At 42.6% G+C, this 12255-nt stretch overlaps 1 protein-coding gene across 3 annotated transcripts; it reads right to left on the minus strand.

The window, feature by feature from the left end:
• Nucleotides 1-7342: 7342 nt before the first annotated feature.
• Nucleotides 7343-11709, minus strand: HJV (hemojuvelin BMP co-receptor). 3 transcript variants are annotated; one of them, XM_027091035.1, is made up of 4 exons: nt 11551-11696; nt 10081-10285; nt 9104-9666; nt 7343-8603 (listed from the first exon to the last, which is right to left on the minus strand). In XM_027091035.1, exons 2-4 carry the CDS (start codon nt 10175-10177, stop codon nt 7980-7982), a joined length of 1284 nt encoding a protein of 427 aa, XP_026946836.1. In that variant the 5' UTR covers nt 10178-10285; nt 11551-11696; the 3' UTR covers nt 7343-7979. The 3 variants fall into 3 exon arrangements, with proteins under 3 accessions (XP_026946836.1, XP_026946837.1, XP_026946835.1); XM_027091036.1 differs by lacking the exon at nt 10081-10285 and having other exon boundaries at nt 11551-11709; XM_027091034.1 differs by lacking the exon at nt 11551-11696 and having other exon boundaries at nt 10081-10803.
• Between the last annotated feature and the right edge of the window lie 546 nt (nt 11710-12255).

Below are 12255 nucleotides of genomic sequence, written 5' to 3' on the forward strand. Positions count from 1 at the left end.
CAGGATTCTTAATACTTAATCTAGAGTCTTATCTCTAGTTTGCTTTGTAAGGGTTCTTGTTTTTCAGTTTAGCTTTAATTATCAAAAAATACTTCATCTGAACAGATTGGTGGTTGCCGGGGGTTGGGGGGTGGGCGAAATGGGTGAAGGGAGTCAAAAGGTATAAACTTCTAGTCATAAATAAGTCATGGGGATGTAATGTACAGCATGGCAACCGTAGTTAATAATGCTGTATTGCATATGTGCAAGTTGCTAAGAGGGTACATCTTAAAAGTTCTCATCACGAGAAAAAAATTCTGTAACTATATATGGTGACAGATGTTAACTAGACTAATTGTAGTGATCATTTTGCAACATATTCAAATATCCAATCATTATGTTGTACACTTGAAACTAATATAATGTTGTGTGGCAATTATACCTCAATTAAAAAAAACCCCTCATCTGGAAGCCACATTTCGTGTTTATTGGGGTCTATTTTTCTACTATGTTGAGGAAGGAATGGAGATGTAGAAGTTGTCCAACTTCAGGGAAAGATGGGGAGAGGAGGTAAATTAATTTGTTCAGAACTACTGCAGACATATTTCTTAAAGTTGCCTTATTATATAAAAAAAATTGTTTCCCCCTCTCATGCTATCACCCATATATTTTCTTTCCTTTACTGTCAAATTTCTTAAGAGAGTAACTTATACCAGCTTTCTCTGTTGGCTAAACTTGTCCCTTTGTAGTCTCGCTTCTGCTAACACTGAAATGCTTTTCTTAAAGTTTTCCAGAGGAAACCAGAGTAGTTTCTTAGGCCTTATTTCCCTTGACTCCTATATAATTTGAAAACTGCCATCTTCTAAAATTTAAACGTTCATCTTGACTTTTGGATTTTATCCTTTTTCTCCCTTGTTAGCAATTCCTTTTTTCTCTACCCCCGCCCCCCTCCCCGAAAGCTTTTCTCCTTGGCCCTCTCCTTTTCTGTCTTCAAGCTTTGCTGTTCAGTTTGCCCATCTGTACATCACTCAAGGAAACCTCTAGCCCGTCTTGAGATTTCCAGTTGGCACCTCAAATTCAACTTGTCTAGTATGGAGTTCATAATATTCCCTCGTGCTCAACCTCAGTTCTTACCCTTGTTTCTTTTAATGGGACCATTATCTATTCCCCTGGTTATCAAGGCATAAAGTCCTGAAATTGTCTTCAATTCCTTCCTCTCTGACATTCCCCACGTTCAATCAACTGCCCAATTCTGAAGAGGCCATCTTTCCAGTGTTTCTAGAATTTCTTATTTCTTACTCCACTGCATTCACTCTGGTTCATGTCCTTGTTACTTTTGCCTAGATTATTTTAATAGCTTTTAGCTGATCTTTCTGCTATAATCTATAGACCATGACTAGTTTCATCTAACACAATTGAGTTCCTGTCTGTTCCTGTGATGCTCCAAAACCCACCACTTACTGAATCAAATTCAAATGCTTCAACCTGGTATTTAAAGCCTTCACAAATTGACCTAAACAAAACTTTCCAGTCTCATTTCTCTCTACTTCCTCAGAAATGTACCCTACACATCAGCCAAACCTGAGTACTCAGTATTCCTCTAATATATCGTTCTCCGCATTTGTTTATGCTTTTCTCTCTGCCTGGAATGCCTAACTTTCCTCCCCATCTCTACTTTTTGAAATCCTACCCACTCTTCAGTAGACAGCCAAATGACTTTTCCTGTATGAAACCTTTCCTGATTCCCAAATCCCCTCATCTCTCACCTTGTAACCAGATAGGATTTCATTCTCTTTGAATACTCCATTCCACATTGTTTATATTTCTCATATGGAACTTACATGTAAAGTTTCTTTTCTCTCCTAGGTAATGAATTCCTAGAGAGCAGGATCTGTGTCTTTTAAATTTTTTTATTCTTCATAGCATCTAGCAGAGTACATTTCATAGAGAAAATATGTTATTAAGTATAAACTGCATTGGTAGACTGGGATATGTCTCTGGAGTAGCATATGTTACTAATTCAGAACCTAGTATAGTTTCTTATCAACAATAAGAAACCTCAATCTCAGTTCCTTCTGCTATACTTGAACATAACCAGTCCCTCCTCAAGGCCTGTGGCCCAATTATGTATAGAGCAAGGGTGGTGAGGGTGGTGAAGTGGTGAGGGGTGATGGTTTATTTCTCTATGAGGGAAATTTGGACTGTGTTGATGTTTATAAACATGAGAGAGATGGGACATTTTGTGCTTAAACCAACTTCCCCTTTTCTGAGAAATTCTTTCTTACACAATTCAGTAATCCAGTTGGCTCAGCCCTGCCACCCAGTGGATAAATTAAAGTACTATTGAGATCCTTAGTCCATACAGAAGCTTTTCTGAGACCTGAAACTTGACCCAGACCACTCCCCTGAGTGACGCAGATGATTCTTTGATCCTGAGAAAGGAGCAGAGGAGGGAATATGATGTTCGTGACTGAGAGGAAGAAATTACATATTAAAACAGTTTTCTGTTTTTTATCCATTTAAGAGTACTTTCTATGTTAATAGCATTTTACAAATGTACATAGAGCTAAATATACATGTGCATTATAAAGCAATTGCACAAGCATTAGATTCTCACTAGATAGGCAGGCAGATATTTTGTAGAAAGGAATATTGCAATGTAGAGAGCTCAAGTGACTTTAACTTCACGCAATTAGGACAAAATTCATCTAATTTATGGCTCAAAAATCTTTCCACTAGAGCATCTCTTATCCTTTAAAAAAAAAAAGTCATCTCCTTTGTAACGATTTCTCTGATTTCTACAAGCAGATTTAATTGTCACTTTCTTTGTATTCCTAACAGCATATTGGACATACTTATATATATTATGAATATTGATCATTTATCTGTTTATTTGTCTGTTCCTTCCCACTAAACTGAGTTTCCCAAAGATAGGAACCATGTTGTCTTATGGCCTGGCATAGTTTCGGTGCTTCAAAAATTCTAGATAAGGGTAAAAGTCACTCCGTAGAGGATTATTTTAGCCTGATCAGCTAATATGTAGCATATTTAGCCCATCCCGTTGCTCATCCTTCTGGTTTTGGCTTCTTCTCCAGCACTGATGGTATTCTCCCCAGGCTTGGTCGTGGTAGATGCAGGACAGTGATCTCCATAAAGAGAAAATTAAACCGTGGCAGAACATTTTCTGTTCCAGGTGCTACAGTTTCAGCAAAGGACCTTTCGATTCTTCACTGGGGTGAGGCAGGGTTGGAGGGCAGGATGAAGAGACTGATTATTTTTTTTAAAAAATCCAGCTTAACTAGTTCCTCACAGGTAGAAGTAGAAATGCTGTGTCAAAGACCAATTACACAAAACCTTTGATATTAAAAATATTGAACCAGTAGCAAAGAATGATTCCATAATAGCCCTGCAGTGGATGCAGAATCCAGTTATCTTTCCTGATTTCTCTTTCACTTTCTCAAAGCCCACCCTCCATTCACACACAAATTTTACCTCAGAAAACATATGTAACTTATTTCTTCATATTAACTATTAGGAGGATGATGAATAATTTGGTGTGGGAGTAGGCAGAAAAATTGAGGAAGGCCTATTATTTTCTAATGTTCTATCTTCCTTCCTTTCCTTAGTGCTGGTGCAGTTTCTTGGCACTGATTTTGAGAACGTGTAATTACTGGACCATGGAAATTATCTGTTTCCTTGAGAAGAAATGTGGGAAGGAACTTGCCATGAAGTATACAAGGTGGAGTGAAGTGGGTAAGAAGGGGGTTGGGTAGACCTGAGAAATGGTTGAGGTATCCACAAGTATAAGAAGCTAAGGGGAAATGCTCAGGACTGGCCAAGGTGGAAATGCCCTCTCTTTTTAAAATCAAAATAACGTAACATAATGTAGTTAAAAATCACATAATATTTGATGCTTATGCAAAAACCCAGCAGTCCTCAGTTCATTCCACTGAGATAGTCTCTTTCAATTATTTCAGCTTTTTCATCTGGTATTTACTTCATATTTCTAAATTATATGTTTCTTCTTTTGTTTCTTAATTTAGAAATATTAGACATATCTGCTCTTTTTTTGTTATAGTATTTGAAATTTTAAGCATCTTACATCACATTGTATCCCTACCTTCCTGTTCCTCCTACCTCATCCTCCTTATAGAGTTATATAACGGTTTGGGCCAAATCAGTAGTCATTGTTTACATTATTATCACTGTGTAAATAGCATCAATTGTGGAGCTAAGTAGTGTATTTTGATTGTTTTGTGTCCTGAACAACCCTTTGTTTGTTATGAAGTTATAATTATTTAAGCAATTTATTTAGTTTATTATGTACCTATCCTCAGTTTATGTCTGAAATGCCAATTCTGTCAAATACTTATTAATATTTTCTCTCAAATGGTCAACAGATCAGATAATCTAAGAAATTAATTTTCTTTTTCCTGAAGGCTTGCTCCATCCCCACTGGGTAATTCTTTTTAGTCATCAGTACTATCTGCTGACTGTGAAGTGAAGTGGAAAGACAAAACTGAGGCACAGGGTTGATATTTTTAAACCAGAAAATGTCCTTTCTGTGATCTCTGACCTGGAGAAAGACAATCTGGAGGAAGGAATATGGTCCTTGTGATAGGAGTAGAAGAGAGAGTGTACAATATTTAAATATTCTCTTTCCTTTCCCCATCATCCTCCTCTTTTCTGTGTTTTCCTAGAAGAAGGAAATTCTGTTCTAATCTTCCTTTTTACACTGTGGTCATTCTAAGCCTTTGACTGATCCACCAAAGGAAGAGGGAAATGCAGGCTACCTATTTTTTTAAATTACATATTTATTGGGTATACTGAATGTTTGCTGAACTGCACATATTTGAAGTGTATATTTTCATGGCTTTTGAAAAGAAATCACTGCCACAATCAAGATAATGAACATGTTACTCCAAAAAATTTCTTCATGTGTCTTTGTAAACCATCCCTCCCTCCCTCCCCCTGACCATCGCCAGGCAACCATTGATCTTTTTCCTGTCACTATATATTAGTTTACACTTTCTATAATTTTATATACATGGAAGTATACAGTATGTAGTCTTTTTTGTGGTTGTTTGGCTTCTTTCACTTCCATTCTTATTTTGAAATTCATATTGTTGTGTGTATCAGTAGTTTATTTCATTTTATTGCTGAGTGATATTGTATGCAAGTCATTGTGCAGACACATGTTATCATTTCTCTTCTTTCAATACTTAGAAGTGGAATGTTTAGATTGTAAGGTAAGTATATGCTTTAAAAGAAACTGCCAAACCATTTTACAAAGTAGTTGTACTATTTTACATTCCCACCAGTAGCATGTGAGAGCTTCACAATTTGTCAACACTTGATATGGTCAATCTTTTAAATTTTAGCCATTCTGGTGGGTGTGTAGTGTTTTCTTATTGTTTTTTTTAAAATTTGATTTGCATTTCCATAATGAGTAATGATGTTGAGCATCTTTTCATGTGCTTATTTTGAGCTACCCATTTTTAAATACTCCATTGGTAATAGGGTTAACCTAAGTTTGGGCAAAGGAAGCAGTGTTGCATGACAGGTGCCATAAGAGAATCTCACTCACCAATTCGCTATGAAATTCTTCTTAACTTACTTGAAATTCCCACACCTGAGGGACAAAGTTACGTACTCTTTTGAGTTAAGAGAACCAATATAAGGAGCAGTTTCTAAAAAAGATGTTTTGAGTTAAAATGCCTAAGTTATCTGTAAGTGAAGACAGCAATGGATATGTTTCCTCCAATTTTCTTCCATTAGAACAGATTGTTTTCTAGATTAGCTAAAGGTCATATAGGGACTTCCCTGGCGGTCCAGTGGTTAAGACTCCTGCTTCCACTGCTGGGGGCGTGGGTGCCATCCCTGGTCAGGGAACTAAGACCCCACATGCCTCGTGGCGTGGCCAAAACAAAATAGAAAAAAATTATAGAGACTGTGCTTTGTGGGAATGGCAGAGTGGCTATGGTCCTTAGAGAAGGTGGAGAGACCGGAATAGAGGATGAAGAATTGAAAAAGAATTTTGAAATGGCAGCCCAGATAGGACCCCCTGTCTGGTAAGCAATGGCTGGTGTGTATGTGTATCCTGGGGGAGTTTGGTCAGGTGGGTGAGACTGAGAGAAGAGGGAGGAGACAGGGTGAATACACAATTATGTTAGGGAGGGCAGGCCCTAGATAATGGAGTGCCTAAAGGGGAGACTGAGACCAGAAGCAGGGGGACAACACTGAATGTTAATGTTCTCTCCTTCATAGTTTTGTTCAGAACAGAACTGTTACTTTCGAACATCCTGAACTAGAACAGCTTCTATTTTCAGTCTTTTCTTCTACAAACTAGATTCCTTCAATTTGGGGCCTTTCCCACCCTTTTCCAGCTCTCCCTTTTGGGTTTCATATGATAGAAGAAGAGAATAGTTTTTGTGGTGGCAGCCACTGCCTACAGCTCCCCTTCCCTGCCAAGCTCCACAACCAAAATCTTTAATGGCTGTTTCCTTGACAGCATAGTTTTGTGGTTTAGAGTTCGTTAGGTCTCTGGAGCCAAATTGCCTGGGTTCAGTCTCTAGCTCTACCATTTATTAGCTGTATTACTGTGGGCAAGTTGCTTAATCTTCCTGTACCTCAGTTTCCTTGTATAAAAATAGAGATAAGAATATTACCTTCCTTAGAGAGTTGTGAGGATTAAATGAATTAATAATTTTAAAGTGTTTAGGGAACCACTGGTGGTCCAGTGGTTAAGACTTGGCGCTTTCACTGCCACAGGCCCAGGTCCAATCCCTGGTTGGGGAACCAAGCCGTGCCGCATGGCCGAAAAAAACCCAGAAAAGTTTAGAACATTGCCTGGCAAGTTTTAAGCTCTCAATAAATGTTAGCTGTTAATTGAATTTAAACTCTTTGGCCCCACTTTCAAGGCACTTCATAATCTGGCCTCTGTCCATCTACCCTTCTATCCCATTACTTCTTGTCTACTTCATTTGAGTTTTGCTGATTTCCTCACTGAATCATGAATCTATGTATAAATTCAGATGGTGTCCATTGCCTGGAAGGTCCTTAATTCAAATCCTACCCAATCTTCAAAGATCACTTCAAATCCCATCTCCTCTACTACCTCTTATTATATCTTGAGTTCTCATCAATCATCTTCCCATTTGGATTCATAGTACCATAGAATTTAGTGAATAATTACACTCTCATCACTCCTTCACATGAATCAGTTTTGTCTCCCTAATAGCCTGTAAACTTCCTGAGGGCAGAAACAATATCTGATACTTCTGAGCCCTCTTTCAGTGGAGTGAACACATTGTCTTTATGCCATCTTAAGCGTCTGTAAAGAGATTCAACATAGGCAATAAATGTGAAGAATTCATAACTTTAATAACAGATTAGTTAGGGGTGGGGATGATAGCTTCTTTCCTATCTGTGCTATTCTCCAAAGACAGAGATTCCCTTCACCAAAAATCCAGACAACCCCCACTTCATCTCTGAACCAAGAAAGCAGAACACATCTTACCCACATATTCTTATCAAATAGACTCTTCTCCTTATCATTTCCTCCTCTTTCCACCTTCCAAGAGAAAATATCATTAGATTTTGAGTTTCTGATGGGTAATGATCACCTCTTTCTCTTTCAGTTCTTCTCTATTTCAGTTCTTCTCTATTAAGTTTTCTACTGATGGTCAGGACCCCATAACCTCTAAGCTTGTAGGGGTGATCTCAGGAGTAGATGGACTGGAACAATTTGCTTACTATAAACAAGACTGGGAAAATTAGTGAAGAGCCCCTACTGAGGTCTGGAATGCAGAAACCTTGCCCAGAATCCTCCCTCTGTGATCATTTCAACCCTGGACTGCAGCCTCTCTCACTCTGGATAAATGTCATTGTTTCACGTGTCTCTTAGTCCCCACTATTTCCTTCAGTGATTCTTTACGTTCTTTCTTGCCAATCTCTATCCACAAATCACTTCTAAACCAGTCATGAGATTGCTGGCCTAGTTATTGAATGCAAAGCCACAGAACAAAGACCTCAGAGAGGAGTGGGGCTAGGAGAGTTGCTGAGGGAAGAGGAACCCCAGCATCCGAGGGGAAGAGGTGCAGTTTTTCCAAGTCCGGCAGGAAGGCTCGGGCGTCCTCCAGAGCTGCCTGCGCTGCCACAGTAAAGTTGGGGTCACCAGAGATTAAAACATCAAAGACACAGGAATGGTAGTAAGCGTCTTCAACTGGCAGCCCTTCCTTGCACAGCTGTCTGGCAGTATCAATGGTTATAGCTCCCCGATGACTGCGCTCTGAGCGTGAGAGTCGCTGACTTGGAGGGCATCCCCCAACGCAGAGCTGCAAGTCCTGCTCAGCTGAGAAGGCCCTGGCCACATCCTCTGCTACTTTGATGGAGAAGGAGAGCTGCCCAGCTGTCTGCCGAATGATTATAGTTGTGCCAATGTAGGCAGCTCGGATCTCCACATGGCTCCCAGGGTTAGCAGTTCGAATGGATAAACTTGAGCCCCCAGGTCGGTCACCTCCATTGATAGAACCATCTTCAAAGGCTGCGGGAAGATTGTCCACCTCAGCCTGGTAGACCTTCTGATCAATGCATTCCTGCATGTTCTTAAATATAATGGTGAGCTGTGAGGGCAAGAGGGAAAACAGTTTATTTTGGGCTCAGTGCATCCTACCCGCTTCCACCAGTCAGGCCTCATTACATAGTCAGGGATCTGATCCCAGCAGAGATGAAAGGCTTATCATGGTTCTCACTCCTTGATCCCTTCTTTATGTTCCAATATTGCTTTATCCCTGCTCAACCCCTCTCTTTCTTATTTGGTCTCAACCTCGGAAACTCCCACAGGAGAAGGAAAAGTTTCCTTTCTGTAACTCCTCAACCCAGGGCTCCTCAACTTTCCTCTTTCCAAATTTCTCTTCAGTGTTTTCTGCATTGGCATGAAATTCCCACTGAGGGAAAGTGATTTACAGGAGCGAGTGTTTGGTAGGAGGGGGTGATTCAAGATGTGAGACCGGTTGAGGAGGAAAGGGAATAGGGAGCATTGCTGAGAAATAGTGGGAACGGCATGGGAGTGGTACCCTGAGGTGACCCTGGGAGGATCTGGAGGAGCAATTGAGTCCCTGACCTTCCGGGTGGTGGTGGCGTCGGCCCCCGATGCCACGGGGGAGCTGGTGGCCTGGACAAAAAGGAAGTCATTATCCAGCAAGGGCCAAGCTCCTTGGACACGGCACGTGTGAAAGTGGTGATGGAAGCTGCGCACGTGAGGGTCCCCGAAGGAGGCGCAATGCAAGAAGCCTGGGGGCTGACCGTTCAGCCGGAAAAACCGGCCTTCATAGTCACAGGGGTCCGGGGCTGGGGGACCAGAGGAGCGCACCGGGCCTGCGCCTGGAAGGGCTGGGCCCCGGGGTGGGGGAGGGGCCGTGGGGCCCTGGCGGGAGCAGTTGTGCTGGATCATCAGGTCTTCGATGCCGTGCACAGCAGAATGGAAGGCGAGGTCCCCGCGGCAGGTGCGGGCCGTGCGCCGAGTGCAGAGCGCGTAGGAGCGGAGGGCTCGGCAGAGGCCGCTGGAGCCCACCCCTCCACCCCGGCCTCCTCCTCGAAGGGCTCCTGGTGAACCCCCACCTCTAAGGCTCAGAGTGGAAGATACATACTCAGCATTGCAGCGGAGGATCTTGCACTGAGAATGAGCTGAGGACGGAAGGGAGAGAGGATCGTGAGATGGTCCCCAGATCCCCGCTCAACCATAACTCTCCCAAACCTCATCAGGGGATTCCAGCCGATCCTAAAACCCAACTGAGAGCCTTCCACAGTCCCCAGTGCGCAGCCGCGAGCCCCCAGCCCCCCAGCTTTCTAGTCTTGTCCTCTTTCAATCTTGCTAAACATGTGTAAGCCCAGCTAGATCTATTCTCCCTGTGGATCAAGGGCTTTCCCAGTGCCCTTCCCCAAGTTGAATGGAAAATAAAATATACCCATCTGAGAGTGGGGCGAGTGACTGGAATTCCTCAGCACCCATCTCTTCTCACTCACCCAAGCTCACATGCCCACCCCTACATAGCAGCCTACCCCCTAGATTCCCCAAACCCTTATCTAACCCTTCCTTACCATGTCCACAGAGGAGCAGCAGGAGAGTGAGAATGCTTAGAGTTGGGGGACTGCCATGGGGGCACCAGGGACTAGGGGACTGGCCTGGATCCCCCATACCTATCCAGCCAGGTCCCCCCAGGTTCCGGTTCTTTCCAGCTGGTGACCCTCCTACCTAGTGAATTTTGACCGGACGTCCTGTAAGGGACTGAAAAAAGAGATTTGGCTGGGCATGGGGAAAGAGAAGAGTTGAAGATTGTTCAGAATCGTGTGAAGAGGATCTCGGGAGATCAGGAAAAAGATGAGCAGACTGGAGTTTGGGGAGAATGGGGCTCCCTGATCTAAAAGCGAGGCTGTTAAGCCTCTGTGCCCTGCTCTTGTGGCCACTTTCAGGTCCCTTATGCAATACCCCTAGGTGGGGGTGGAAGAAAGGTTGAGTGAACTCAGGGGGGCAGAGTCCACTGTATTGCCCCATTCTGAGCTACCAAACAGCAGAAATGTCAAAAAAGGAGGAATCATCTGGATAGATCAGATCTCAATCATACTAGTGGGCTCCCCAACAGAATTAGGATCTGAAAATGCTTCAGAAACATACCTCTTATTTGCCCTTCCCTATCAGGAGGGGACACCCTCCAGAGTCATTCATTTATTTTCCTCCTTTGTGTCAGAATTTTCAGCGAGAAGGGGTAAGGGTGGTATAACCATCCCTGTTCTCTGGAATGTCAGTATTCAAATGAAAAGGGAACCAGTCTCTTTCATCTACTCTAGAGAGCAAAAATTATAATCCCTCTCTCTCAGGGGATAATGGGATGCAAGCCAAGCATGCAAATAAATATTTGTTTGTAAGTCAACATTTCTTCTTGTATTTTTCCAAACCTCACTGAAGAACCACTCTTTCCATTAACCTTACCTTGCAAGTTTAGAAGTTCTCAATCTTTTGATGAGAACAGAGCTTGGGGAGGGGCTAACTCCCTTTTGCCAAACTACCCTCTCCTGGGATAAGGATAAGATTGAGGGAGTCATGCAGGAGGAAGAACAGGATGATGGGACTAGAGTTGTGGGGAGAAATCATTTACAATGAGGAGTAACCCGCAGCCTTGGAAGCCCAATGTGAAGGGCACTGCTAAGTAGGAGCAGGGTAGAAGAGTATCAGTGGCTAATCATCTCAGGCTAAATTTGGCCTTGGTGAGAAAACCACAGAATAGGAAATGTGGGACACATATTAAAGGAGACTTCATCAGAAGTCTTGAGGTAACAAGATAAGAAGAGAGCTGACTCTCAGAGGAGAGACGGAGGTTTAAATTTCTAATGGCCAGAGGCCAGAAAGAAATAAGACAGAAGGAGAAATGGAGATTGGGGCACCTTGGTATGGGAGAGATCCTAGCTTTTGGACCAGAGACATCCAAGTAGATTTTGTAATTTTATGAAATTCTAACTTCAATTCTAACTCCAAAAGCTTATTAGAGGAATTGCAGTTTCATTTTGACTTACTGTTTCCAGAGGTCAAACATTAGTCTGATATCCAATTCTCCAGCCATGACTGTCTACTGTCAGTCAGCTCCAGCCAGGGGATACCCCGTCTCTTTCTCCATGTCTCCCCTAGGTCCCCAGACCGGCTGCAATCTCACTGAGGTCAGGGAACCAGAGAAGATCTGGTGTGGGGGGAAGGGGGAGTATATGGCTGGCTGGAGTACTGGACAGCTGAGCAGGGGAGGGAGGTGGCTACTGAGTTGACTGTTTTAAAAATAGCTAAGTCCAAGATTCCAGGAGCATTGGTGGGGGTAGGGTGTTGGAGTGGGGGGAGTGGGGAGGGTAGGATTAGAAACAATATGGAGTATAGGGTGCCAAGTGCGGGTGGGAGGACAGAAATATGACAAGCAAGTCAGATATCCAGTTCGAGCTTATATGATTCTAGTCACTGCCTACTGCAGGCAGCCCTTCAGCATTGTCAGTAATGAGCTCCTGGCCTTTAAAAATTAGAGTGGACAACTGTATGCATTTCATTCACCACCCTCATCCCTGCTGTACTGAATATTGCGTTTAGTTTCTACAGAACATATCTAGGAGGTAGCTGACTTTAAATAAGGTGCATAGCAGAGGTAGTTCACAGCCCCTCCCCCATTTTTGTAGAGATTTCAGGACTAAAAAAGCCAGCTGTCTAAAGAAGAAATCTGAGCTCTGAGTTGTTTAGGATGA

This window comes from Aethalodelphis obliquidens, unplaced genomic scaffold, assembly GCF_003676395.1.
Source record: "Aethalodelphis obliquidens isolate GAN/ISIS:26980383/991018 unplaced genomic scaffold, ASM367639v1 scaffold70, whole genome shotgun sequence".
NCBI classification, from domain to species: Eukaryota; Metazoa; Chordata; class Mammalia; order Artiodactyla; family Delphinidae; genus Aethalodelphis; species Aethalodelphis obliquidens.